Source organism: Phyllostomus discolor, chromosome 2 (assembly GCF_004126475.2).
Source record: "Phyllostomus discolor isolate MPI-MPIP mPhyDis1 chromosome 2, mPhyDis1.pri.v3, whole genome shotgun sequence".
Lineage (NCBI taxonomy): Eukaryota > Metazoa > Chordata > Mammalia > Chiroptera > Phyllostomidae > Phyllostomus > Phyllostomus discolor.
In genome coordinates, this window is record NC_040904.2 from 114,216,865 (window position 1) to 114,243,614 (window position 26,750).

Below are 26,750 nucleotides of genomic sequence, written 5' to 3' on the forward strand. Positions count from 1 at the left end.
TCAGCTGTAGGTTTTTCATGGATTTCTCTATCAAGTTGAGGAAGTTCCCCTCAATTTTTAGCTTGCCAAGAATGTGTTGATAATTGAAAGTATCCATGTTGCATACCAGCCAATTGAAAATCTAGGAGAGGACCAGAGCATGTGGCAGAGCTTATAGAAGGTAGAAACTAGACCAGAAAAAGAGCTCGGTTCTGTCTTGGAGTTATGCCATTTACTAGCTTAAATCTTGAGCAAGTTACTGTGAGTCTCAGTTTCTATCTTGGCAAAGTGGACTAAATAAGATAATGCATGTAAAATGTTTAGCACCATTCTGAGTAAAAGGTGAGCCCTCAATAAATGTTAGCTATTACTGCTTGCTGTCTTATGGAGTATCAGCATGTCCTTTCCCAGTGCTCTCAGATCCAGGCTTAAGTAGAACCATTCCAATTCTCTCTTGTGAAGCCTTTTCTAATCAGTTCCTAACAGAATAAAGGAAACTGCTGTTAACTGATGTGCTCCTTCTCTGAGCTAATTTGTAGTTAATACCTTCCTTTAGCTTCTAGTTGCCTTTTTTCCTCCCCTCACTCTCCTTCAAGGATTTGGCAGGTAATCCAATCTCACAGTTGGGTGGCTTCTTGCTAAAGATAGAGGAGATCTGTAGCAATTTACAGCTATTTCATTGATTTTTTTTTCTGTAGAAGGGAAATCTATATGTTGTTTGGGCCAGTCCAGGATAACTGGTCACAGACCTTAGAATCTCAGACAGGTGGTCATACCACCTGCCTATTTAAAACAGAGGCCAAAGCAAACAATGGAGCAAGGGAAATATACTAAGATTCTAGTGTTCCTGCTTCTGGCCTTCATGCAGCTTAGCTGGTTTGTGAAAGAAGACTAGATTATGGAGATTTCTGTCACCTGATATTTCTAACCCATTTGAAATGCAAAGCGAGAAGATCCTCTAATTCATTGGTCATAGTTAATATAAATTCCTTTCTTGAAACTTTATTAAATAAACTGATTGTGTATTTCTATGCAACTTATTTTAACCTCTATGTGAAAAACACTACTGAGCTACTAAACCAGACATTTTTAAAAATGCTGTTTTAATATCAGTTTTATTGAGGTAGAGTTTACACACAATAAAAGGTACCCATTTTAAGTGTATGATTTGACAGATTTTAATAAATGTGTATATCCATGTAACCATCACCAAATCAAGATCTAGAATATTTCCACCACTCCGTAAAGATTCCCTAGTGTTCTTCCCCAGTCACTATCAGCCCAGGCTCAGCTCCAGCAACCACTACTTTACTTCCTAGCAATATAGATTATACTGTTTATCTTTTCTAAAGCTCCATGTAAATGAAATCATATAGCATGCATTCCTTTGTGTCTTTCTTCTTTTGCTCAGCATAATGGTTTTGAGATTCATGTATGTCGTGAACATCAGTAGTTTATCCCTTTTTCTTATCAAATAATTGCACTGTAAAAATATAACACAATGTATTTTTTCCACTCACCTGATGGTGGACATTTGGGTGGTTTCCAGTTTTGGGCTATTTTGAATAAAGCTGCCATAAACATTAGGCCATGTGTCTATGTGGAGTGAATTTGTATTCCACAAAAACTCTGGGCCTACCCTTGCTATGAAATTCCTCAGGCATCCAATAGTCTGAACCATGTCAAATTATATATTCCAAGGTGAAGGACAAGTTCTTACATCTGGCCCATCCTTCCACTAAGAAAAGTCATAATGTGTAGTAGGTCTTTGTGGATCTTAGAGGCAACATATCCCATATTTGGGCATGCTAGTCTAACCCATTTACCTAGTGCCCTAAAAAGCTGTCAATGTTGAGTAAGACTCTATAATAAGAGAAGGCTCTGTATACAAATTCAGGCCACCATGCCACTTGAGCCTTGAACAATCAGTAGCAGATGGGGATGCTGTTTGGAGCTTTCGGCAGCCACTATAGTGAACCCCAGTGTAGTTCCTTAGGATTTTGAAGCAAAGCTATATTACCCTCTGAAAATAATGATTTTCCTTTTGATAAACACCTAGCTTACTATTGATAATAAACACTGAACACTGTAACCATCAGCCATCATGCCATCTTGTGACCTGAATTGTCCGTAACAAATAGAATATCATCTGACCCAAGCCAAGACAATGGGTTCACACAGTAGCATCATCAAGGGGAAGGAATGTATGAATAAGACTGGACTCTAGAAGGCCCTGAAGACATGAAAAACTGCCCAAGCAAGAAGCACATGCCCTTGGCCAGTACCATTGCCAAGTTGACTGCTCCTTTCAATCTGAATCAATGGCTTCATGAGGAGTTCTCAGTGATTAGTCAACTGAGTAAGAAAAAAACTGAGGCATGGTTTACAAGTGTCTGTACAGTATGCTGGTATTACCCAAAAGTAGATAGCTGCAGACTATAGCTTCCCTCTGGGGACAGTAATAAAGGATAATCTCCTCAGTGGGTAGATGCTGAGCAGTGAAAGTGAATGTTCCTTTTGCCCAAAGGAAAAAAAATGGCCCTAAGCACAAATCTGCATACACTCATGGACAGTGTACAATGGTTTAGCTGGATTGCCAGGAACTTGGAAGGGACCTGATCAGAAGACCGGTGACAAGGAGATCTGGGGAAGACATGTATGGATCAATTTCTCTGAATACACAGAAAATGTGAGAATAGGTATCCTATGTGAATACTTAAAAAAGCAACTGAAGCAGAGGAGGAGCTTAGTAATCAGGCAGACATGATGAGCTCTTTTAGTGGCATCAGTTACCCTCTTTCCCTAGATACCCTGGTTCTTGCCCAGTGGGCTTACAAATATAGTGCCTGGGGTTGGGACAAGGTTGTGTGTTGATACACCAACATGGATTTCCAGTCATCAAAGCTAATATAGCTCTGGCTACTGCTAAGTGCTCAACCAACTGAGCATGAAAATCTATAAAAATATGGTGCCATTCCCTGAGTTACAGCCGGTGAATAGAAAGCCACCTGGTGGAAGGGTAGTTATAATGGACCTCTCCTGTCACGACAGGGGCAGTACTTTTTCTTCACTGGAATAGACACTTGCTCTGGAAAATGACTTACCTTCCCTGATCATAATGCTTTTGGTACACTCGCTATCTCTGGGTTTGATCCCATTGTCACAAAATTCTATCCATCATTGCTTCTGATCAAAGAAGTATTTTACAGCAGAGAAAATCTAGCAACAGGCTCATGATTATGGCCTTCATTGGCCTTACAATGAAGCAGTTGGCCTACTTAGAACTCTGGAATAGACTTTAAAGCCTCACCTATAACACCAGCTGGGTGGCCACACCTCATAGAGCTGGGGTTATGTCCTTCATGATGCAGTATGTGCTCAAATCAGTGGCGCATAAGTGATGCAATTCCTTCCATAGCCAGGACTCAGGGGGTCCAGGAATAGTGGGTTGAAAATGAGAGTGACTTTTCTCACTATCACCCCTGGTGGTCCAGCAATGATTAAGCTTCTTATCTTTGCAACTTTTAGCCCTGCTAGTCTAGAAATCTTAGTTTCTAGAGGAGCAAGCTTCCATTAGAGAACACAAAAACAGTTCCATTAAACAGGAAGCAGTTTACCATCTCTTCTTGCCAGTGAACCAACCAGCAAAGAAAGGGTTCTTTTATCTGCTGGGGCAATTGACTGATTATAAAAGGGACATTAGACTGCTACTATACAATGGGGGCAAGGATCCCGTATCCTGTAATTCCTGTCAGTGGAAAACAGCAATAATTCAGTACCTACAGGACTGATAATGGTGTGGGCTCTTCAGGAATAAAGATTTGGTTACCTGTCCAGGAAAGGAAACTGACCAGCTGAGGTATTTGCTGAGAGAAACACCTCAGAGAGCTGGGGTTATGGGTAACCCATATGGTATGGGCAATAGAAGGTGATTACAACGAATAGCCAACACCTACTACAATCAATTAAATAAATGAGGATTATACTAGAGTAGAAGATTTCTTCATCTTGATCTGAATGTAACTGTGTATATATTAATCAGTTTTTATTCTTCTATTCAATTCCCTACTGTATAACATAACCCATGTTAATAGTAGTTAACCCTATATCAGCATTTAGGTTGCCAGCTATCAACAGGGAAATGTGACTCAAAAGCAGAAAGAATGTCACCTAAAGATGAGCAAAAAGCTTTATACCATTTATTCAGGGGACAGGATTAATGCATTTTCTGTTTTATGAGAGAAAGCTTCATTGTGTTAGATGGAAGCATCATTTTGCCATTGTCTTTTTTAGAAGTTAACTTCTGCTTGGTTTAAAGGGGTATATATGGCTACCAAATTGACAAGGGGTGGACTGTGGTAGATTTGTATTGTGTGAATTTGCCTAGGCTGCAGCCATATTTTCCTCAGTTCACTTCTCTGCATAGTTCTGGGTTAGTGTGTGCCACAGGAGGTTTTCTACAAGGTCAGGAAGGTGGGAGCAAAGTAGCAGCCTTCTGCTTCTGCTGAGGAAGGCAGGCAATACCCATGGATCTGTTGCACACATGTGGTTGTTTATGCTGACTCATCCAGTTGGCTGAGCCCTCAGTTGTCCCAGTTTCTACCAGAAACCCCTTTAGGTTATCTGTGGTGAAGGCACCAGGTTCTTCTGCAGAAAGAATGGTGATTGAGGTTTGGGCTTAACATCAGGACAGACATGGGCTCCAGTCTGTCCTCATGGTTTCCTCACAGATTGTAGTCTCAGCTCATCCTTGTAGGTTCAAGTTTTCCCTTGCTTTCCTCCCTTTGTGTCCTTCCTTCCTTTCTGATGGCCTCCCTTTGTAGTTTAGGCTTCAGCAACAGTTGTAGAAATAGCAACTTCACTGTTATGGGCTGAATTATGTTCTCCAAAAATACATGTGAATTTTAACCCTTGTAGCTCAGAATGTCACCTTATTTGGAAATAGGGTAATTGCAAATATAATTTATTAAGAAAAGTCATCCTGGAATAGGGTGGAATCCTAATCCAATACGACTCTTGTCCTTATAAGAAGATGGCCATGTGAAGACAAAGGCATGAGTGTGATCACCACATGACCATGGAGACTGAGACTGACCTGGTGCAGGTACAGCTAAAGGTCACCAGGGACTGTTGGCTACCATCAGGAGTTGGATGAGACAACTCCTTGATTTCAGACTTCTGTTCTCCATACAATCAGCTTTGGTTGTTTTAAGGCACCCATGTATGGTACTTTGTTACAGAAGCCTTAGTAACCAAATACAACACTGAGACTGTTTAAACAGCTTCCACAATTGTGCTGGGTCAAATCCCTATTAAAGTTTTTATTAAATTTTTTAAAAGTATATTTTATTGGTTATGCTATTATAGTTGTCCCATTTTTTCCTCCCATTTATTCCCTTCCACCAGTATTCCCCCTGCCTGTTAGTACATGTCCATGGGTCTTGCATAGAAGTTCTTTGGCTTATCCATTTCCTATACTATTCTAAACCTCCCCCTGTCTATTTTGTGCCTACAAGTTATGTTTCTTATTCTCTGTATCCTTTTTCCCATTCCCCTCCCCGCTCCTGCAGATAACCCTCCATGTGATCTCCATTTCTGTGATTCTGTTCCTGTTCTAGTTGTTTGCCTGGTTTGTTTTTGTTGTTTTGTTTTTTAGGGTTGCTTGTTGATAGTTGTGAGTTTGTTGTCATTTTACTGTTCATATTTTTGATCTTCTTCTTTTTCTTAAATAAGTCCATTTACCATTTCATATAATATAAGCTTGGTGATGATGAGCTCCTTTAACTTGACCTTATCTGGAAAACACTTTATCTGCCCTTCCATTCTAAATAATAGCTTTGCTGCATAGAGCGATCTTGGATGGAAGTCCTTGCCTTTCCTGCTTTTGAATACTTCTTTCCAGCCCCTTCTTGCCTGCAAAGTTTCTTTAGAGAAATCAACTGATAGTCTAATGGGCACTCCTTGGTAGGTAACTGTCTTTCTTTTCTCTTGCTGCTTTTAAGATTCTATCTTTAATCTTGGATATTTTAATCATGATGTGTGTTGGTGTGTGCTTTTTTTGATCCAACTTGTTTGGAACTCTCTGAGTTTCCTGGACTTCCTGGAAGTCTATTTCCTTTGCCAGATTGGGGAAGTTCTCCTTCATTATGTTTTCGAATAAGTTTGCAGTTTCTTGCTCTTCCTTTTCTCCTTCTGGCACCTCTGTGATTTGGATATTGAAATGTTTAAAGTTGTCCTAGAGATATCTAAGCCTCTCTGCATTGTTTTTTGAATTCTTTTTTCTTTGTTCTGTTCCTGTTGAATGTTTATTTCTTCCTTCTAGTAGAAACCGTTGATTTGAGTCTCAGTTTCCTTCCCTTCATTGTTGGTTTCCTGTATGTTTTCCTTTATTTCACTTGTCATAGCCTTCACTTTTTCCTCTATTTTGCAAACCATACTCAACCATTCTGTGAGCATCCTGATTACCAGTGTTTTGAATTGTGCATCTGATAGGTTGGCTATCTTTTAGTTGCTTAGTTATTTTTGTGGAGTTTTGATCTGTTCTTTAATTTGGGCCATATTTCTTTGTTTTGGCACACCTGTTAGTAGTAAGGGATGGATCCTTAGATATTTGCCAGGGTAGGGCAACCTACATCGCTGCTTTGTGGTGCTGTATGTGGGGAGGAGGGTCAGAGAGGGAACAATGCCACTTGCTTGGCTCTCAGCTGGCTTTCAGTCACTTCTCTTGCTACCCACAAGCAAAGTGGGCCCTTCTGGTGCAGATTCCTGGGTGGGTGGTTTTGTCTACATTCTAGGACCCTAAGGGTCTCTCCAACAAAACTCCTCCTGTAAGGCTAGGAGTTTCTCCCACCTCCACAACCCCCACAGGTTTTTACGGCCAGAGGTTTTTAGGCTTCTTTTCCTGCATTGGACCCCTGGGTTGCATGGTCTGTCTTGCTCCTCAGTTGTTCTTCCTCGTTTTTCCACATGCAAATGTGGGACTGCCACCCGCTGCCTCACCCAACTAGTCCTCCAGCCACTTGCCATGTGTCCTATCTGCCCTTTCTACCAGGCTGGATGAATGTTTCTTTAACTCCTTGGTTGTTGGACTTCCATACAATTCAATTTTCTGGCAGTTCTGGTTGTTTTTTGATTTTAAATTTGTTGTCCTTCTTTTGATTGTGCTAGGAGGCAAAGTATATCTACCTACACCTCCATTTTGGCCAGAAGTCTAAATTTTTAATGTAGATATAATCTTTTAGTGGTTTTGCTTCTTTGGTGAAACCCTGGCTGATACAGGACATGTGTTTTCATTTCTTTTGGAAAACTGCCAAACTTTCTCCAAAGTATTTAATTTATATATTGCCATATTTACCTCTCACTAGCAATAGATCAGAGTTCCACTTGCTATACATCCCTGCTAACCATGTTCAGAGGTTTACAGTGGGACCTCATTGTGGTTTAATTTGTATTTCCCTGATGACTAATGATGGTGAGCATATTTTTGTGTTTTTATTGGCCATTTTTATATCCTCTTTCACGAAATGCTTGTTTAAACATTTACTCATTTTTTAAAATGGGGTTATCTTTGTATTATTGACTGGAAATAAGTTCTGTATATTGATATATTCTGGATAGAGGTCCTTTGTCAAGATTTATGCATTACAAATATTTTCCTTCTGTCTGTGGCTTGCCTTTGTATTTTCTGAATGGTGGGTTTTTAAAAAGATTTTATTTATTTTTAAAGAGAGGGGAAGGGAGGGAGAAAGAGAGAGAAATCAATGTGCAAAAGTTACATCAGTTGGTTGCCTCTTGCATGCCCACAACTGGGGACCTGGCCCACAACCCAGGCATGTGCCCTGACCTGGAATTGAACCAGTGACCTTTCAGTTTGCAAGATGATGTACAACCTGCTGAGCCACACCAGTCAGAGCAATGATGCCTTTTTAGGTGCAGATGTTTTAAATTTTGATGAAGTCTAATGTATTCGTTTTTTTCTTTATAAACTTTTTGTGTCTTATCTAAAAAATCTTTACCTTCCTCATGGTCACAAAGTCTCTCTCCTATATTTTCTTCTAGAAGCTTTATAGTTTAATTTTTACATTTATGTTTAAGACTCATTTCTAGTTATACTTTGTGTGAATTTTGGGTATAATTTTCTCCCAGTCCCTGCATATGGATCCAGTTGTGCAAATATTCTTTGTTGATAAACTTTCCTTTCCTCATTCAATTACATTGTCAAAAATCAGCTGAGCATATATAAGCATCATGATTTTTAATCTTATTAGAACTAAATGTTCCCATATCAGTCTGTGCCCACTGCTGGCCTCCTCTCCTTAGAGAGTCTGTAAGACAGATCAAGCTGATACTCAGCGAAGGAAACTATGTTTAACATCTGCTGTTGCGCTCAATACATGGCATGATATTTTCTGCACTTGCGGATTGTTTGCTTTATTTTCCTTCAAACTCATAACAATGTACTGTGTGGTGTGTCTTTGTGATAGAAGAGGGAAGAGGCTTTCTGCATACTGTTGTGACTTCTTGCAGTTTGTGTGACTGTCTGTGGACCTCTGCTCATATATGTATGATATATATTCTATATATATATATAGAAGCTGATTATTATTTATTATTATTATTATTATTATTATTATTATTATTATTATCAGCTTCCAGCTTGAGATTCTGGGGAATAAGGGTCATATCTGTAAATATTGTTTAGATTTGTAAAGTACCTAACTTACGGTCCTGAGCATGGTGTGAAATTTAGTCAACAGCCTTGAGGTTACAGTGAATTCACCATCCCTCAGTTTCCTTATCTATATAATAACATGAGGGCTCATTTCTGTTTAGTTCAATTCAGTTCAGAACCATGGCTGTTAACACAAAGAAAGACCATCTGACTGTGGCCAGGAAAGGAGACATAACATTCAACCAGACCGATTTGGTTTTCCTGGAGACTATCAACGTGTAACAGACCATGTTTGACCTTTGTTCACACCACGTATCTTTTGGATCAATATTAGTCTGAATAGTCTTTCAACTGACTGAAATTAAAGGAACTGCCTTGTAACTATCTACGATTTGTGCCTGTAGATTTGGGCAATATCTCTATGTACAGTCTAGTGTTGACACCCTAGCTCAGGAAAATTCTGTCTGCTCCCTACTCCCCACCTTATATACAGGGAAACCCTTGTCCTAATGAGCACTGAGGGTGACAGGGAATGGAGAGTGAAGGGAAGAAATGTCACGAAGTGGTGACACGTGCTCGAGGTGAGATGGAAGATATGTGGATGTTGTTGCCTAACTGCCCAACGGAAGTGGCCCACGTTGCCATGGTGATGGAGGTGTGTTGCCACTAAGTGCATGAGCAGCTCCCACGTTTCAAAGAGCTGCTCATTAGTGTCACTGCCTTCTCTGAGTTGCTGTTCCCCTGAGTCTCTGCTTGGCCCTCGCTGTCCTGATCTTTGTTGACAAATGGTTGTCCTTCAGAGAGAAATTACTAAGAGCACTCTAATTAATGAATGTGCTAATTACTCTTCCCTATGCTCAGCACATTTGTCTGACCAGCCTGTCACACTCAGATAAGTGCAGCATATGCGCTAGCACTGAGAGCACTGGAGCAGGGGTCTGGGGGAGCACAGCTCACACCTTGTAACTGTGGGACAGTTCTTGTTAAATTACCTTTACTAATGGCCAAGTGTCTGGGGAATATGTTATTTTTCTGGGAAATGTATATGCTTTCCTTTCTTTTCTTTTTATAAAAAAAATCTTTCTTTAGGGGCTGAGGAACCATTGCTCAATTCATGAGCCTCTGAGGGGACTGCCCAACACAGGTGGAGGAGAACCAGGGAGTCCCCAGTTCTGAAAACCATTCCAGAAGCAGTTTCTGAGGAGGGGGGATAGTTAAAAGCCAGACTTTGAAGCTACACAGGTCTGGGTTTGAGTCCCAGTTCTGCTCTTTACTGCAGGTATGTCCTTAGGCATGTGGCTTTAGCTGTCTAAACCTCATTTGCATCCTTTGGCAATGGGAGGGAGGAATAATTTGTACTCAGACAGTTGTGGTGAAGAGCAAATACACAAGCGAGGTCCCCAGGACTCAGTGTCTCAGAGCCTCTGGTCCCAGGCTTGGTCTGGTTGAGTGCTACCTGTGGAAAGCCGGTGACTGCAGGGCTGGAGATCCTCCTGTTAGAGATCCAGGATCTGGTGCAGGCAGTGCTCCCCTCCCCTGCTGCCCAGTCCTTGCCCTTTTTTTCCCCCGTCTCAGCAGCTTTCTGTTGAGATGAATGCCATTTCCAGAGGCTTCACCCCGGATAAGTGTCCCTCTGCGCTGCAGCCAGAATCTTAATGTGCACCCTGGAATTTAATGGCTAACTCAGCTGACTATTAAAACACTCTTTCTGGGGATGTGGGCTCACTCCACCACACATGCTGTCCACTCTGGCAGGTGACTCCAGAGTCTCAGCTGTGGGTGTCCCATCATGGGAAGGCTGCAGCTACTGGTCTCCTACCAGACACCTTTACCGGGCGCTAATATGGAAATTGCTGCCCCCACCCCCATTCTTTGTGGGCACCTGGGGGCTTGGAAAACAAGTGGGAGACTGCCCCTTCCTGGGTCCCTGAATTCCACAGAGCTGGCAAGATTCCAGTGGCATCTGGGCAGACCATGTTGGATTCCGTTCATGTGTTTTCCGTGTACTTGCAGATCAGGGCACACATGCAACACCATAAATGTTAAATGCCAGGCAGGAGGGCAATTGGGTGAGCCTTACAGACACCAGACTATAGGACAGAGAACCTTTTTTAAAAACTGGGCATTTTGCCCTGCCCAGTGTGGTTCAGTTGGTTGGAGCATTGTCCTGTACACCCAGTCACTGCACATTCCCAGGTTGTGGGTTCAGTCCTGGTTGGGGCACATAGGGGAGGCAACCAATCTATGTTTCTCCCTCATTTGATGTTTCTCTCTGTCCAATCAATAAACATATTTTTTAAAACTGTGCATTTTAATCTGGGATTCTAGGTAGTGGACAGTCACGATATGATAACAGATTTACCCAGTACTCCTCCCAACTCTCCAAACTTTCTTTAGGGAACAATCTCCCTCAACCATGTGACAACTATAGAAATGACCAGGTTTCTTCATGTTCCTTCCTTTGGGTTGTCCTAAGAATGGATATCTGATTAGCCAGGGCCAATGAGATAGTCCTAAGAACTTAGATGAGTCAAGTGAGTCTTTCACAGGTGACAGAAGTTGTAAGATGTAATACTCCAGAGTTGGAGGTGGGCATATTGTCCGCTATGTGAAGTAAACTGGTCTGTGGAGAGAAAAAGGCTGACAAGCTAAAGAAAGCTGAGAGAGAAAAAGAATTTGAGAGAGAGAACCACATGAGAGAGAGAGAGAATACCCTGGCTTCGTGGCCCAACCACATCTCTACTCTTTTCAACTTTTGGTTTTTCAGGACCTTGGATTCTTTGAGTCAATAAATTTCCTTTTTTTCCCAAAGTTAGTTTGAGCTACGATTCTATTGTTTGCCATCAGAGCACACTTGAGGAGACTGACCTTCACTTTGAATGCATTGTTGCTAAGTTATGATGGCTGTTGGCAGGCTAACTCTTTGTAGGGGTCAGACTCCTTGTCTGCTAGGACCCAAGCATCCCTGAAACTTAGCAAACTTCCACACATGAGGTATCTTTACGGAGATCACAAAAGTCTTGCTGGTGCTAGGCACTCAGTGGGTACTCAAGTGTCATAACCAGCCAGGACTGCCCTTGCCAGGGGCCTCTGTGCACCCTCGTGTGGCATGCTGCCTCTGCAGGGCTCATTCTCCCTAAGTCAAGCTGGGACACTCTAGCTGGCCTCTGTTGCCTTCCAGAGGTGTGAAACTGCTTCCCTACACTGGCCTCTCCTACACCAACAGGCATACTGGCCAATGTTCTCTTTCTAAGTGAGGTTTTGCTAAAAGCTCCTCTTCAAAGAAAAAAATATTTTATTTATTTATTTTTAGAGAGGAGAAAGGAAGGAGAAAGGGAGAGAGACATCAAAGTGTCGTTGCCCCTCACGTCCCCACTACTGGGGACCTGGCCCACAACCCAGACATTTGCCCTAGACTGGGAATCAAACCACTGATTCTTTGGTCCATAGGCTGCACTCAATCCACTGAGCCACACTAGCCAGGGTCCTAAAAGTTCATTTTAATCACCGCCAAATGGTTGTTGAGTCTGGGATGAAGACTGCAGGAATCTTGCATTTTTTTCTGTAACTTCCAAGGGGTTGCCATTTACCAGAGAAAGCTGCTCTGTAACTGCCAGGCGACCACCTGCCCCGAGCAGCAGGTCTACCCTCACACCTTCTCTGTACTCTTGTCAGTATGTTGAGGAGACTCCAGGGAAGGTATCTACACAATTGCCTCATGGGAGCCAGTTGCAGGGTTTAATAACACCTCTTGTTTGGAAGTTTTCTTTAGGTTTCACCTGCAACCCCATTTCTCCCCCTTATCTTAATTCTTTAGTTGAGTTTTAATTCTCTTGTTGCTTTCAACTATTTCTTCTCTTCCTCATTCATTTATTTATCCAGGCCTTATTACTGGGGTGCTACTGTGGACCCTGTGTGTGTTAGGTATTCCTCCCCCACCCCTAGGAATTCTAGAAAAGAAAAGCAGTGCTCAGGACACGGATCTTTTGGGTGCTCTATAAATAAAAAACAAGTTTTAATTTTCTTTCCTTCTGCTCTTCTCCTGAGCCCTGTTTCCCCTGGCAGGTCACACTGAGCCAGGGCACTTTGGTGCCTAGCTAAAAAAGAAGAACAAGGCACTGTGTAATTGTGCTGGGACCTTCAGAAATTCTAATGATGAAAGAGACTGCAGGCCCTCACTTCCCCTTCCTGCACAGTGCAGACGTGAGTGCCTCTGAGCAGTCCTCGCTGGTGAGCCTAAAGCAAACATGGACCAAGAAACCTTGGGCAACATTGTCCTGCTGGCCATTGTCACCCTCATCAGCGTGGTCCAGAACGGTAAGTGAAGCCCCTCACTTGGGAGGGAAAACAAGAGGAGATTTTATTTGTTAGTGGTTTGAAAGTCAGGCTTACACAGTTCTCTGTGTGTGTGTGTGTGTCTATACTTTTGCTTTATCTGTATTTGTTTCTTTTTATTTGAGTGTGTAGAGGTATTTCTGCATGGATTGGGGGTTTTCCTTGTCCTAGTCTTTCTTTCACTTTAATGGCGATGAGTAATCAGGTTTGCAGTGTCAGAACAGCTGCCTGGAGGCTTTACAAAGACCCTCACCAAGGGCCTGCCATCATCATTTTAACTACTGTTAGTTAGTGGGACTAGAGGGGAAGGTGAGAAGCCTAGAAAGGGAAGATGAGACATATGCTCACTTAGACCCTGGGCTTTACTCTGTGCAGCTGGGCTGGCTTCACTGCATCTGAGGTTGCGTGTCAAGTGTAAGCTAAAAAAAGTAATTTGGGGGTTTGTGAAAGGGATATTACCTTATCATTATTTTATGTGTTGCTTTTTTCTTTTGAAGAAACATGTTCTTTGTAATACTTTTTTTTTCTAACAATGTATAATTTTTGAAGCATTTTTAATATGCATTATATATTTACACAAAGAGAGGTGGAGGGGATTTTTTTGTCTGTTTGTTTGGGGCTGCACATGCATTAATCTGCTATCAGTTTAACAAAAACCAAGTAGGGTACCCAGACCTGAGAATGGCAGAACTGTGTAGTACTCTCTCTTTAAGGTTCTGGACTAGGACTTCATCAGGCTCTTTTTGTAAGTATCTCCAGTGGCTTTGTTTTTTTGCAATTTGTCAAGACAGAGAAAAAAGGAGAGCACTTACTAAGGACATCTCTATAGCTCAATGGCAATAAATGTTCACACACTGTCGCACTTTGGAAATTTGAGTATTTAATCAATTTGGGATATTCTGATATTTTCTCCCAATTTGAATGTAGACAGAGGCTTGTGATTAGCCTTCTGGGCACAGAGTGGCCCTCCCTCTCCCGCCCTCCCCCGACCAGAAGCTCAACTTTGAGTGCTCTGAGGAGGTTTCCTACAAGGGACAGCACTTCACAGATTTCTGAGCCAAATGTATTCATATGAAGCCATTCTCAGTAGACCTGCTGCCCAGGAGAGAACAATGGGATTGTTTAGGCCTCCATTTCCTCAAGTCACTCTTGTTCTATGTGGGCACTGTGCCGGGGCTCCCTCAGTTTGTCAATGAGCATGGGATTTGTTCATTCCTGCACACACCTACAGGGTCCCGCTCTGTGCCAGACAGTGTCCTGGTTACATGGAGAGACAGCAGTGAGCAGACAGCTCTGGTTCCTACCCCCCAGGGAAGGAAAGGCAGTGGAAGAGATGACCAGCCATGGTCAGCAGGAAGTCTGCAAGGACCCCTCTGGGAGGCAGTAGTAAGGGTGGTAGGTGGGCTGTGCTGGTTCACCTCTGCAGAGGATCTTCCTCTGGCCCTCCCCCACAGACCCAACCTCTCAGCTGGTGAGTATCATGGCCAGGGAGCCAGTGCCCTCTCACCACCTATGAAGATAGAACTGAGCTCAAACTGCGAGGTTGGCCTTCACTCTGACCCGCTGGCTCCCTCTCAGTTTAGGGCTGTGGGTGGGGTGGGGAGTTGTTGTGGTAGAATCTCCTGTTATGAGAACAGTCTCTGCATCTCTCCTAATAAAGATGTACCAGGACCTGGACCTGAGATGTCGAGTGGGTGCTGGGCTTTTCTGTAATGGCATAGCAAACCCTGAACAGACTTGACCTAGATGGTGATATTTTCACTATTTTTGGCAGATGGGATTAAGATGTTCTTTGGTACAAAGGTAGAGGAGGGATTATAGGTGGTCAAATGTCTAAGTCTGAACCACAATCTAAAGACCATTTAAAATAGATAGAGAACACTGTGGCCTCACTCACAGAGTTCCACCAACTGATGAATGAATGGGATGGAGGTTTCCTGGTGGGGGAGATATACATATGGAGGAGCATGGAACTACTGTTTTGGGCTGGAGACTTTTTCATGCTGGGCAGAACCCACATGGCCCCCCATCACAGTCTCTGTCCCTCCCTAGCCACCTGTGAGCAGCTGCAGCAGCATGGGGGCAGAGTGACCTTGTACGGTGCTGCCCCATCTGTGCTTGGGGAAGGGACAAACTGAAGCCATAGAAATAGCCCTTGCTGAACCCTAAGTGGCTCAGGACAAGCTGTGCTCTCCTGTGAGGCCTAGACCTGGGTTTCTGTGCAGTGTGGAGCTCACTGTGTGAGGTCTTTTTTTTTTTTTTTGTAACTGTTAAACATGCCATGGAGGAGAATGAGAAAAATTCCAATGAATTGAGGAGACAGCACTTCTGCTTGTTTTATCTGTGAGTTTCTAGGCAAACGCAAAAGCTCAAATGTATGTTCAGAGCCTCTCTTTGCAATTCTAATCAACTTCAATGTGGCAACCATAGCTTTACCTTACAGGGTTTGGAAAATATGCAAAAGCTGTGCTTTTCTCCCCCTCACCCACAAAACATCATTCCAAATTCTTCCTGTTCATTTTAAGTATTCAGATGTTGTTGCCAGGCACTGTACACTAGGTCTTTGTCCCAGGACAAGTCCATGTGCATCTGCACTGGGGTCCAGGGCTCTGTGTCTTGATACACCATGTGAGCTCATTTTCCTGAGAGGCCAGGACCCGGCCACCTGGTGGAACTTCCTCCTCTGCCTTTCAGGCATTCTTTAGTCATCGAGATCTTTGAACATGTGGCTGGCCCTCTTCCAGCTTGATCCAGCAAAACACAGATATCGAAATGCAGAACAAGTTTGAAATATACCATTGTAAGAAAGCTAGGCCAGAACTACCAGAGCCCGGTTTCCTGGGGAGGATTAATAGATGCATTTCCTATGAAAACTATCCAGAAAACTTACACCTTCTCCTGCCCAAGTGCCAGCAGCTTTGACATGGAGCAAAGGTAGGACACAGATTTGGAGAAAGTGATTTCCACAGGAAGCCAAAGTAATTAGATTGGGAGCAGAGGTGAATTTAACTGATGACAGCAAGGAAAAGGTGTCCTCCAGCAAGGGAGCTATTCCTGCAGCCCTTCTGGTGGTAAGGAAAGTGGCAGGAGTTAGCATCAGCATCTGTCTTCTAAAAGCAGCAACCTCTTCAACCGTCTTCTTACTCTGAAGCCAAGAGCTGGTAGGGACCACTTACCTTTCCATGCCTTCCCTGATACTCCCACCCTAATACACATGCTCACACTGTGAGTCTCATGGGCCTCCATATTAGGAGACCTCACAACCCACCCTGGGCCTTGATGGGTTCTAGAAACAAGATCAGGGACTCATCAAGTTCCCCAGGGCAGAAGTCTTTACAGGTCTTCAACAGCTTCTACCAGAACACTACTGTAGTGGAGTGCTCACGACCCACTGAGCATGCCCTGCCCACTGCCAGGTATAGTGAGAGTTTGCTTTGTGTCAAGCACAGTCCTTTATGCTCGAAATAATATTAATATTATCTCATTTGATCGTTGTACTCTATGAAATATATACAGAAATGATATTATTATTCCTATTTTACAGATAAGCAAAGTGGGTAGACCTTATAAAGGATAGACCACTGGTTAGAGGTCTTAGAGTCAGTGGTGGTGAAGCTGGGATTCGAACCTCCTCCAAAGTGTAGATGCTTGCACTATGCATATTGCCTCAAATTCTTTTATTCAAGAACTCACTACCCAGAAAGTTCTTTCTAATATTGAGGTGAAATATGACCCATAACTGCTATTGGTCAATCCTGTTTTTGTTCTCTGGAAAAGTCTAGACTATGCCTGCTGCTTCTGTGTTTACAAAATCAGCTGTACCATTCCTTCTTCAACAGATCATTTCTCATAGGTCTTGGTTTCTAGAGTCCCTTGTCATTGCCCACTCTACCCATCTTGCCATGTTCTTTCTAAAATGCAGATAGGTGTGTCCTGTTCCTGAGATCTAGACACCAATTCTATTAAAATAATCTATGTGTGAGATATTCTTTTGAAGACTTGTATCACACTATTGGCTTATATTAACTTTGCAGTTAACTAAAATCACACAATTTTTAAATGTAACACTGAAAAAAATTATTTAACTTTTCTGACCCTCAGTTTCCTCAGATGAGAAGCAAACTTATTAATAACTTCCATGTGTGGTGGTTAAAGATATTGCAAGAAATAACATAGGTAAGGCAGCTAGAAGTGCCCAGTGTATGACTGATTCTCAGGTATCTCTGTCTCTCTCTGGTTTGGCCTAATGTTAGCAGCTGCCTGAGATAAGAGTGTTAATGGTCTTTGCATGTACAGTTTCTGCAACATAGTTGAGGATAACAAAGGGTTGGGGTTAGAGTCAGTAAATGTAGCCCAACCCTTCCAAGTCTAGTTTAGAAGGAAGGAGAGGTAGATCCAGTGGAATATTGGATAGAGACAGGTTTGTTTTTGTTTTAAGAGTAGGAAAAATTTGAGTATGTTTCCAGAGTAAGGAGAAAGAGAAAAGAAAAGCCTGAAGTTTCAAAAAATAAGAAAAATAACAATGAAACAAAGATCTGAAGAGGTGGCTGGAGCAGGGTCAAGGTTACAGGTAGAAGGCAAGCCTGGGGAAAGAGGAAGGGGTTTGTTCTCTGACCAGGGAGAGGAAGAAGAGCAGACTCAGGGAAGTAGAGTCAAGTTGTGATACCAGTTGCAAAAACCTCTGACTTTCTTAATACTGTCCCAGTTTAATGTTCAGAGGCCATGATATCACCTTAGGTTCTGGAAAGACAACAGTTAGAGTTTTCTACTGGATTCTGTGTAACAAGAGACACTCAGAATGGGCAGCCATGTGCTTAAACCCTGTGAAGCTGAGGGAATTATGCAGTGAGCATTAGTGTGACAGCAAGAGGAAAACACATCCTTGTAGGCCCAGCTGGAGCTGATCCCCAGCTTTACTGCTCCCCAGAAGAGTGACTCTGACATAGTTATTTAGCCTTCCTGAGCCATAGTCTCCTTGTCTACAAAGTGGGGATAGCACTGGCCCAGTAAGGGAACCTGTGTCACATGTCTACCAGAGTGCCTGCAGCATGGTAGATCCCCCTTTATACAACCTGGCCCTAGAGACAGTCTCAACATGGGCTCATTCTTGGGGAAGAAATGCACTTTTGCCAAATAGAAAACCATGAAAGGCTTTTATTCAAATATACAATTGATAAGGCACGTTTTCCACACCTTTTGGAAGGGTACCTTGTGGATCCCTGAGAACCTCACTTTCCCTCCCCTTTTCACTCTTAAAATGGAGTAAGGAAATAAAATGAAGTGGAAGGAGGAGCGAGCGAGAGAGAGCTTCATCTACCCTCCAACATCTAATCTATAGACAAACCTCTGGATTCTGCCTCCTCCACAGCATCTCTTACATTCCACAGCCATCACCCTCATCAGCTCCCTCCCATCTTCTCCCCTGTCCTGGTCTCACCCCTCTCAATGGTCCTCACACTAAAAAACAGGGTAACTTTCTGATTATGCCATGGATAAGTTTATAAGTATCCCTAACTCCTCTTTGCTCTTGAGATAGAAATAAATTCCAAATGTATTAATGTGGCTCTCATCAAAGTCTCAGTCCTACTGTTAAATCCAGTGGGCACTTCTCAACCATCATCATCTTCAAGCCTTGGCTTACTTACTGCTTCTTCCCCGAGGCTCACTCTATCTACCCTGTCAGGTATTTCAGTGGCCCCATACCAGGCTCTGCTTCTTCTTTGCCCACAACTCCACACATTGTCTAATTGCAATTGATGTATTTTGTTTGCTGTGTATGGCCTGTATCCTCCTCTTCTATCCTTACCAACATCTAAGACCCCAGGCCAAGGGTCTTTGTGTGTTTTGTTTCCCATGAAAGCTAACTGTCTGGCTCATGGCAGTGATAATAGATAAGTGTCACTGAAAGAACCATTCACCACCTGTCTCTCTGGCTTCATTTGTAATTCAGCCAGGTTCTACTCCCCAATCCCCGTCATGAGCTAGACATATTGAAGTAGGGGCAGTTCTGGCCTCTGGATCTTTGCATATTCTATTTCACTTGAGTAGAGTGATCTTCCCTGCTGTTCCCTGTCCCTGTAACACTTAGTGAATTCCAACTTATTCTTCAGACTTTATTCTAGGTGTCACTTACTTTAAGAATTCTGTTGTTAACCTGAACACTGAATTAAGTTGCCTCCTTTGCCCCTTCATTGCATTGTGTTCTTACTCGATCTCATCTTAATGTAAATCACTATAAAGTAATTTCTGCTTCACTTCTTTGTCTATTTCCTCCAGCTGTAAGGTCCTTGAAAGGGGGCTGTCTTGCTCTCCGTCACATCACCAACACCAAACACAGTGATCGGGGGGAGTAGCTGCTGAATACATTTTGCCTAAATAACCTTTAATGGAGGACATTTAGGGCTGTTTGGAGGTTAAGTCAAAAAAATTTAACAATTAATATGAGACAGAAGACTCATGAGTATCCTGGTTATAACCCAAATGCAAACCTTTTCCCTGGCAGCATTCTTTGCCCACAAGGTGGAGCATGAAAGCAGGACCCAAATTGGAAGGAGCTTCCAGAGGACTGGGACACTTGCCTTTGAGCGGGTCTATACTGCCAAGTAAGTCCAAACCCTGACACTGTTGACCAAAAGAGTGGGCGCATGGGGACAGGGGCCTCTCTACCTGAGTGACAACCACCCTCAAGGCCACATGTCTGTCTGGGCCAACCTTCAGAATACCGGGGAGACGGGGTTCCCAGGAGAGATTGAAGCCCCCTGGGAGGCTTTGTGGACACCCCTTACCATCTCAGTAAGGAAATTAAAGAATGGAAGTGGGGACCCTAAAAGTGAGGAGGTAAACTCTCCTCAGCTCCCCCTTGTTCCAGGGGGCCAGTCATTTAGTCATATAGTGGACCAGTTTCCTTTTGGGTTAGTGCAGAGGTAATACCACAAAACCCAGCTGCGTCTCACCCTCTGGCTGCAGAAGCAATGGGCAGGACACCCTGGCAGCAGTCTGCCATTCGTCAACCCTGTGGTCCCTTTGGTGGAAGCCTGAGGGTGACACAGTACATTTCACAATGCTGTTCTCCTTGAGCAACAAGAACAAGAACAGAAAGAATGGGGGGATGATGCAATGGCTCTCCTCGCTCTCATTCTTTGCTTTTGAATATAAATGCTATTTGAAAACACCTGACCAGTCCAGTGAAGGAGCTGGGGCTATTTGGGATGCAACAGGTGTTATTCAAACCCTCATTCTCCCCTGTGCAGAACAGGTGCCTGCTCCTCCTCTGGGCCTGTGACTAGAGCGAGGCCTGTAGGTTTTGACTGTTAACCGGTAAAGGGCCTTCGGGCTTGACTTGGAGGTGACTCTGATGTTCCTAGAGATCCTTCCATGGGAGGAGTCGTGGCCACCCAAGAAAAGGACTTTTAGACTGGCAAGAACAGCACAAACAAATACAAGGACAAAGTCAGCTTGGAGGGTCAGAGGCTCTGTGGGACCAGCTGGGAGGGGGTCTCCATACTCAGGGCTGCTCTTGGCTTCTGTGAATTAAAGTGACTTCAAAGGCTATCCACTGGGAAGGCCTCCACCATACTCCCCAGACACACTTTCTATTCTGTCCTTGCCTCACCTAGCTGTTTGTTTGTTTGTTTGTTTAAATGAGGTATAGGAATGGGGAAGTCAGAGGGGGAGTTCACTCCTTTGCCACTTTTCACCATCATCCCATTTTGTCACCCAGCTTCTAAATTTCTGCATACATGGTCTGAGCCACTCATGGGCACATTTGCAGGGTCACCTCAGGCTGATTTTCTGCTTCCCATCCTGCCCCTTGTTGTTCCAGGAGCCTGATTTCAAAGAAATCCTCTCCTAAACTGCTTATAGGGAGATTTCTATTTTAACATTTGGGCCTTTAGGGTATTACTTCTCAGAATCAATTGAAGAAATTTAAAGATGTAACAGTAGGCATTTTGGATCCATTTAAAGGAAGGTAGTGAATGCATGCAAGATGCCACCCACCACTTGCAGGGAGAGAGAAGAGCTCCCTACAGGTACATCCCATGCACAATAGCTATAATGGGGGTGTCTGTGACCTGGGGAAACATCAAAACTTCTCTGAATGTGGAGTCTAAAGCAAAAATTAATACTCTTCCACAGGTTTGGAAAGAGGAGGTTTTTCCCTCCCAGACTACTTTCTTACCAGTTACATTGTGTTATTCGGTAATCCTCAAATCGTCTACTTTGGAGAAGTTAGGCATTGAGGCCATGCAGTAGAATTCCACTGTCCCTTGGGAGAAATTAAATTGCCTGTTGCTGGCAATGAAGGAGAAACAGAGCAGGTCAGGCCATCTGTCTATGCCTTTCCCCCCAGGAGTGAACTAACTCTGCTTCCAAGAGGTCTCTGTGTTCACACCTGGCCCTGTTGCCAGCCTCCAAATTGCAGAAGTACCATTTGGTAGTAGTTGGAGGGTGGTTGGAGGTTCTGCAATGGTGTGGGGTTCCTGATATAAGGAGATAGGGAAGTGTGGTGGGCAATTGGTTCTGCCTGGGGTCTCCGGCAGCCTAAGCCAGCATCATCGGGTGTCTTTCCCACTTAACCTTTATGACAGGAGAAAAGAAGAATGAGAGGAGGAGAGAGACCTGTGGGGAGGGGCAGGGGAAAGAAGAATTTTCTGTAAGATAAAGGTTGACCAGACACCTCTGTGGTTCTGTTACAAAGACACTTCCTCCCTGACCAGCTAATAGCTGGTGTGTGCCTGTGGTGGGCATAGAAAGCGCTGGGGCTCAATGCAGCAAGACACGGTCCCTAGTCTGCTTGCCTCTGGAAGCTACAGGGAAGGGTGATGGGTTAGTCCACCAGGGAGCCAACCCCAGCAACAGCTTCTCCAGGGGCCTCCAAAATCACCAAAGAAAGGTGCAAGGAGAGTCCTGGGGGTGCAAGAGAAAAAGACATGTCTTTAACCTTGCTATCTAAAGAATAGAAACTTAAAGGAAAAGATACAACAAAAAAGAAATGTACCATATAATCTTATTAGCCAATGTCATCCCAATAAATTTAATATACAAATAAAGTAAAATAGAATATTCAAGATAAAAAATAAATAAATAAAAAGAGAAACTTAAGATTTACTCATTTTAAACATGCAGATGGAGAGTAGTATGTGCATGTAATTTATGTAAAATATACCTGTTATAAGTCTGCATGATCAAAACTTTTGGTTGATGCGGTACAGGATCACAAATGTTTAGTGACTATGACTATGAAGAAAAAGTAGCAGGAAGTATAAATGATGCTAGTGATCTAAAAGTCTGATGTATATTTTTCAGTATAGAATATGTCCGTGGGCTGATACAGATAGTTCAAGATTGTGGGGCAGTTGATAAACAGACATCACAGCCAGGTGTGGCCCATCAGCTCAGCCTTGGCATCTGTTATTAAGTGGTCTGCTCTTATGACAGCAGAGCTAAGCCAGTATTTGAGAGAGAAAAAGAATCTTGACCTTGAATCTCTGTTCCTGGGTAGAAAACATAGTTCAAAGTCCTGTTCACAGGTGATGAACACAGGTAGAGCAGTTAAAGTTTGTTTTTTGGAAAAATTTTCAGTTAACTAACCTAAAACTTTTCCCCACTAGTGCAGGTAAGCACAGGTTGCAGAGAGATGTCTAAATTTCCTGGTACACATTTCACAGATGACAAGTTTTGTGGGCTGTTAACAGTTATTACAAGAAGAACAATTTCTGTACAGCAAGACTTTTTGAGAGCCTTCGATGTTCTAAGGCACACTGTGATTCTTGGTTCTTTAAGCAGGGGAGATCTTATTTGACTACAGACCTTCCCTTCTTTGAAGAGCATATCAAGGGTTTAGTATTTTACTAAATGCATTTTGGGAAATGCCACGCTCATGCTCCTTCTTCCCTGTACCTCTCAGAATCCACTTTAGATGCACTTTCAATCGTTTGAAGGTGATACATCTACATTGAGTCTATTAATTACTATTGATATGATTACTATTATTTACTTAAATTAACCCACACCAACAAAACACTAAGAGTTTATATATTTCATTCTGAAAGGCAGAGAAAAGTGAATGGGAAAGGAGTAATGAGTTCTTTCTCCATCAAAACATTGGCCCAGCAAACTGAACATAGCCCAGTGAGCTGTTGCGAGATGTGCCAAGTACCTCAGACAATGAGAACAAAAATGGGTTTGTCCATTTTGTTTTACAGAAAAAAATGGCACAGAAATCTCCACAAAAGAAAATTTGGAATAATAAATATGTCAGTAGGAAAGACAAATTTCATTGGGGAATCTAAGAAGGAAGACACTGGAGCAAGAATAACCACCATTTCTTGAATGTCTCCTGTGAGCAAGATACTGCTTTATCTTGTTATTCCCATGACAATCCAGAAAGGGAATTACTAATGTCTCCACTCACCTCCAACAGATGAGAAAATTGAGGTTTCATGAGGCCAGGAGGTGCATTCACTTTCACATAACCACTAAGTGGCATTCCCACATTGGATGCTGGCTTTTTGACTTCAAAGACCATGTGAATGCTCATTTGGCTCCATGGCAAGAGGCACTACATCACTGACCACAGCTGCTTGAATTAATCCCAGCAGTTGCCATCTGTCAAGGAGGGGCATGTGTGCATGGAGCTTCAGGTAGAGATGTGTCAGAGGCCCTGGATGGGGAGAGGGTACTGGCTTGAGCCAGAGTGAGGAACAGGATTGGGGCATATTCTGGAAATCCACATCAGGAGCCCATTCTCTTACAGCTGGGAAAGTTTCATTTGACTCTGTAGATGTTATTTTATTAGGGACCATGATGACTTGAGACAATAGGCAGGGATGACTGAATGGCTGATACAGTGTCAAATCACTAGACAGTCTGTCTAAGGAGCAAATACCTTGGACAATGAGGAATTATTAGGAATGTTTCTCCACCCAGACAAAATCACTACTTTAAAACCAACCAACCAACAAACCAGCTAACCTACCAACCAACCAACAAAAGTAGAAGTTTGGATGATCTTTGTATTAATAGACTTTTAAACTAGGATCATCAGATATTAGACCCCATCAGATACAGAATGTTATTCAACTAAATTAAAAGAGTTTCCCCGAACTGGGAAATGGGTCACATTCTCAGTCCTGAGATTATAATTTTGTCCTCTCATAACATGTAGAATAGAGGTCATATTCATATATAATAACTGCTGCAGTTTTCACTCTGGGTTAAGTGCTTCATCCCGGGTGGTACTTGTAAGGAGTTTCTGCCCTGTCCACTAGATAAATGTCAATCCTGGGCATCCAGAACACATGGCGAGGTCAGTGGGACTCTGCTCTCTCCTGTGTCTATATCCCAGTGTGGGACATGCTGGTTTCTTATCTTTTACATTCATTGACTCCTCTAGTAAAGGCTGTTTTGATAGTTAGAGAGACAGGAAGGCCCCTGTTGCAATAACACTGCTGGCCTCTGTGGGTTCTCTGCAGAAGGTGGCCCAAGGGCTGGTCATTCCAGAGTTCCTGTGGCACCCTGAGGTGCAAGGCCCCATAAGTTTGAACAGGTGTTCACAGCTGATTGAGAAGGAAAATCATGAGAACCAGATCAAGAGGGATCCAGATGAAGGAATCCAAGGGAGGAATTTGGATGAAATGCCAACTATATTTTGAAAATTGCCTCTTGTCCTTTTACCTGCATAGTTTGCATTACATGAGACCAATGGTCCTCAAACTTGAGCATACATCAGGATCACCTCAAGGGCTTGTTAAAACTCAAACTGCTAGGTCCACCACAGAGTGTTTGATTCTGGAGGTCTGAGGTGGACATTAACATCTGAATTTCTAACAAGTTCCCTGGGGATTTCTGTTGATCCAGGACCACAGCCTAAATCACCTAAAAATTAAACTACCAATTCTGAGAACTTAAATGGATCTTAGAGTTATTCATGATCAGTCTCTTAGTTTTACAGGTAAGGAGAGTAAGTTTAGAGAGATTGCGGTGCCAATGACCAACAGCTGATCAATATCAGGTCAGGGACTCAATCCTAGTTCTGTGCCCTTCCACTCTATCCTGTGGCCCCTCCCCCTTCTGTGCTTCCTTGTACTGTTGGGTTGTTTTTCTGTGGACATTTGTATCAGTTTCTACACTTTGTATCTAGATCAGTTATCCTGATCTAGACCGTAAACTCTTCAAGAGGACATGTGCTATTTAATTTCTTATAGTCAAAAAGGTAACAGACCTGATTTAGAGTTGGACTGACCAATGTGTGAATCCTAGCTTTGCCACTCCATAGCTGGGTGACCCTGGACCACTTATTCTAATTTCTTCAGCCTCCATTTCTCATCTGAAACATGAGTGTAGTTGTAGGTAGAATCATGACCCCTCAAAGATCATAGCCCCTATCCAAATCCCAGTACCTGTGAGTATATTATGTTACACAACAAAGGGGAATTTAGGTGATTAGTCAGTTGACTTTAAGATAAAGAGAATCTTGATTATTTGAGTAGGACCCAATGTTATCAAAATGTCCCTTTAATTGTGGAGGAAGGAGGCAAAAGAGTTGGTGTCAGAGCAATTCAGTGTAAAAAAGACTTGATTGGCCATTGCTGGCTTTGAGATTGGAAGGGGCCACCAAGGAATACAGGTGATCTCTAGAAGCTGGAAAAGGTGAGGAAACACATTCTGCCCTAGATCCTCTGGAAGGAATACAGACATGCTGACACCTGGATTTTAGCCCAATGAAACCCATTTTGGACTTGTGGCCTCCAGATAATAAATTTGTCTTGCTTTAAGGCAGTAAGTTTGTGGCTGCTTGTTACAGCTGCCATTGAAAACTCATGTAGTCACCATGCGTACTCACAGGATCCAGGTAAGCTTAAAGGAGATGAAGGTGTAAAACACCAGCCCAGTGCCTCATGTAGAAGGAAAGCCCTTCCATGGGAGCAAAGACTGAGCCCTACACCCAGCAACTGCACAATCAGCAGGATAACTTTCTGAACATCAGCTTTTCTGAACTCCCCCTGCCCCCACTGGGGTTTCTTTATGATGCATGACCTCACCTTTCCTTCCTCAGCCTGGCCTGTGGGTCAGCACTGACCGTGTGTCTGACATGAAGGTCTCCTTAGCCAGGCTCTTCTCCCTGCCACTCCACCCTGACTGCTGCTTTTGGAACTGACTGCATTGCTTACTTGTCAGTTCCAGAAGCACTAGGCACAGCCAGGAGTAGGATCTCTGCCAAAGCCAATCCATCAAGAAACTGAGTCTCTGATGGGCTTAACCTAGGACGAGAGTGAATGGGTTCTGAACATGTGTCACTTTATAGAGATGTCTGTTTCTGATGTGGAGACTGGTGCCAGTCTTTGCAGGTAGATATATGTGGAATTATAAATGTGGTTTGTGCCCCATGTAATTTTCAGATGACACTGTGATAACATGTTTGCTGATTTCTCTTTTTTGTATTTATTTATTCTACAGCCAGAACTGTGTCGACGCATACCCCACTTTCCTTGTCGTGCTTTGGAGTGCAGGGCTGCTGTGCAGTCAAGGTAATGCAGCTTCTCCCTGTGTTCTCTTTCTGAACTATACTTGAGGAGGCTCCAGCACAAGCTCTTTGTTCAAAAGGCTCTGCCTGACCTCGAGCTCCAATCTGTGAAGCTCTGGAGAGGTGAGACCCCCAGTAGGCCATGTTTCTGTGCTCTGTGCCTGTGGGTTGGTGCCATAATGTGTTGCTAATGCTGGCTCCCTGGTTGAGAGTGGCTGTACTGACAAGGGTGGTTTAAGG

At 43.2% G+C, this 26,750-nt stretch overlaps 1 protein-coding gene across 1 annotated transcript in view; it reads left to right on the top strand.

Annotated features, from left to right (window-relative positions):
- The first annotated feature begins 12,741 nt into the window (after nucleotides 1-12,741).
- The window catches only part of LOC114513473 (arachidonate 5-lipoxygenase activating protein), a 30,189-nt gene continuing 16,180 nt past the window's right edge, over nucleotides 12,742-26,750 (top strand). The window contains exons 1-3 of the mRNA XM_028532791.2: nucleotides 12,742-12,967; nucleotides 19,488-19,587; nucleotides 26,444-26,514. Of these exons, the coding sequence (XP_028388592.1) occupies nucleotides 12,898-12,967; nucleotides 19,488-19,587; nucleotides 26,444-26,514 (241 nt within the window). The 5' untranslated portion in view covers nucleotides 12,742-12,897. The remainder of the gene's footprint in view (nucleotides 12,968-19,487; nucleotides 19,588-26,443; nucleotides 26,515-26,750) is intronic.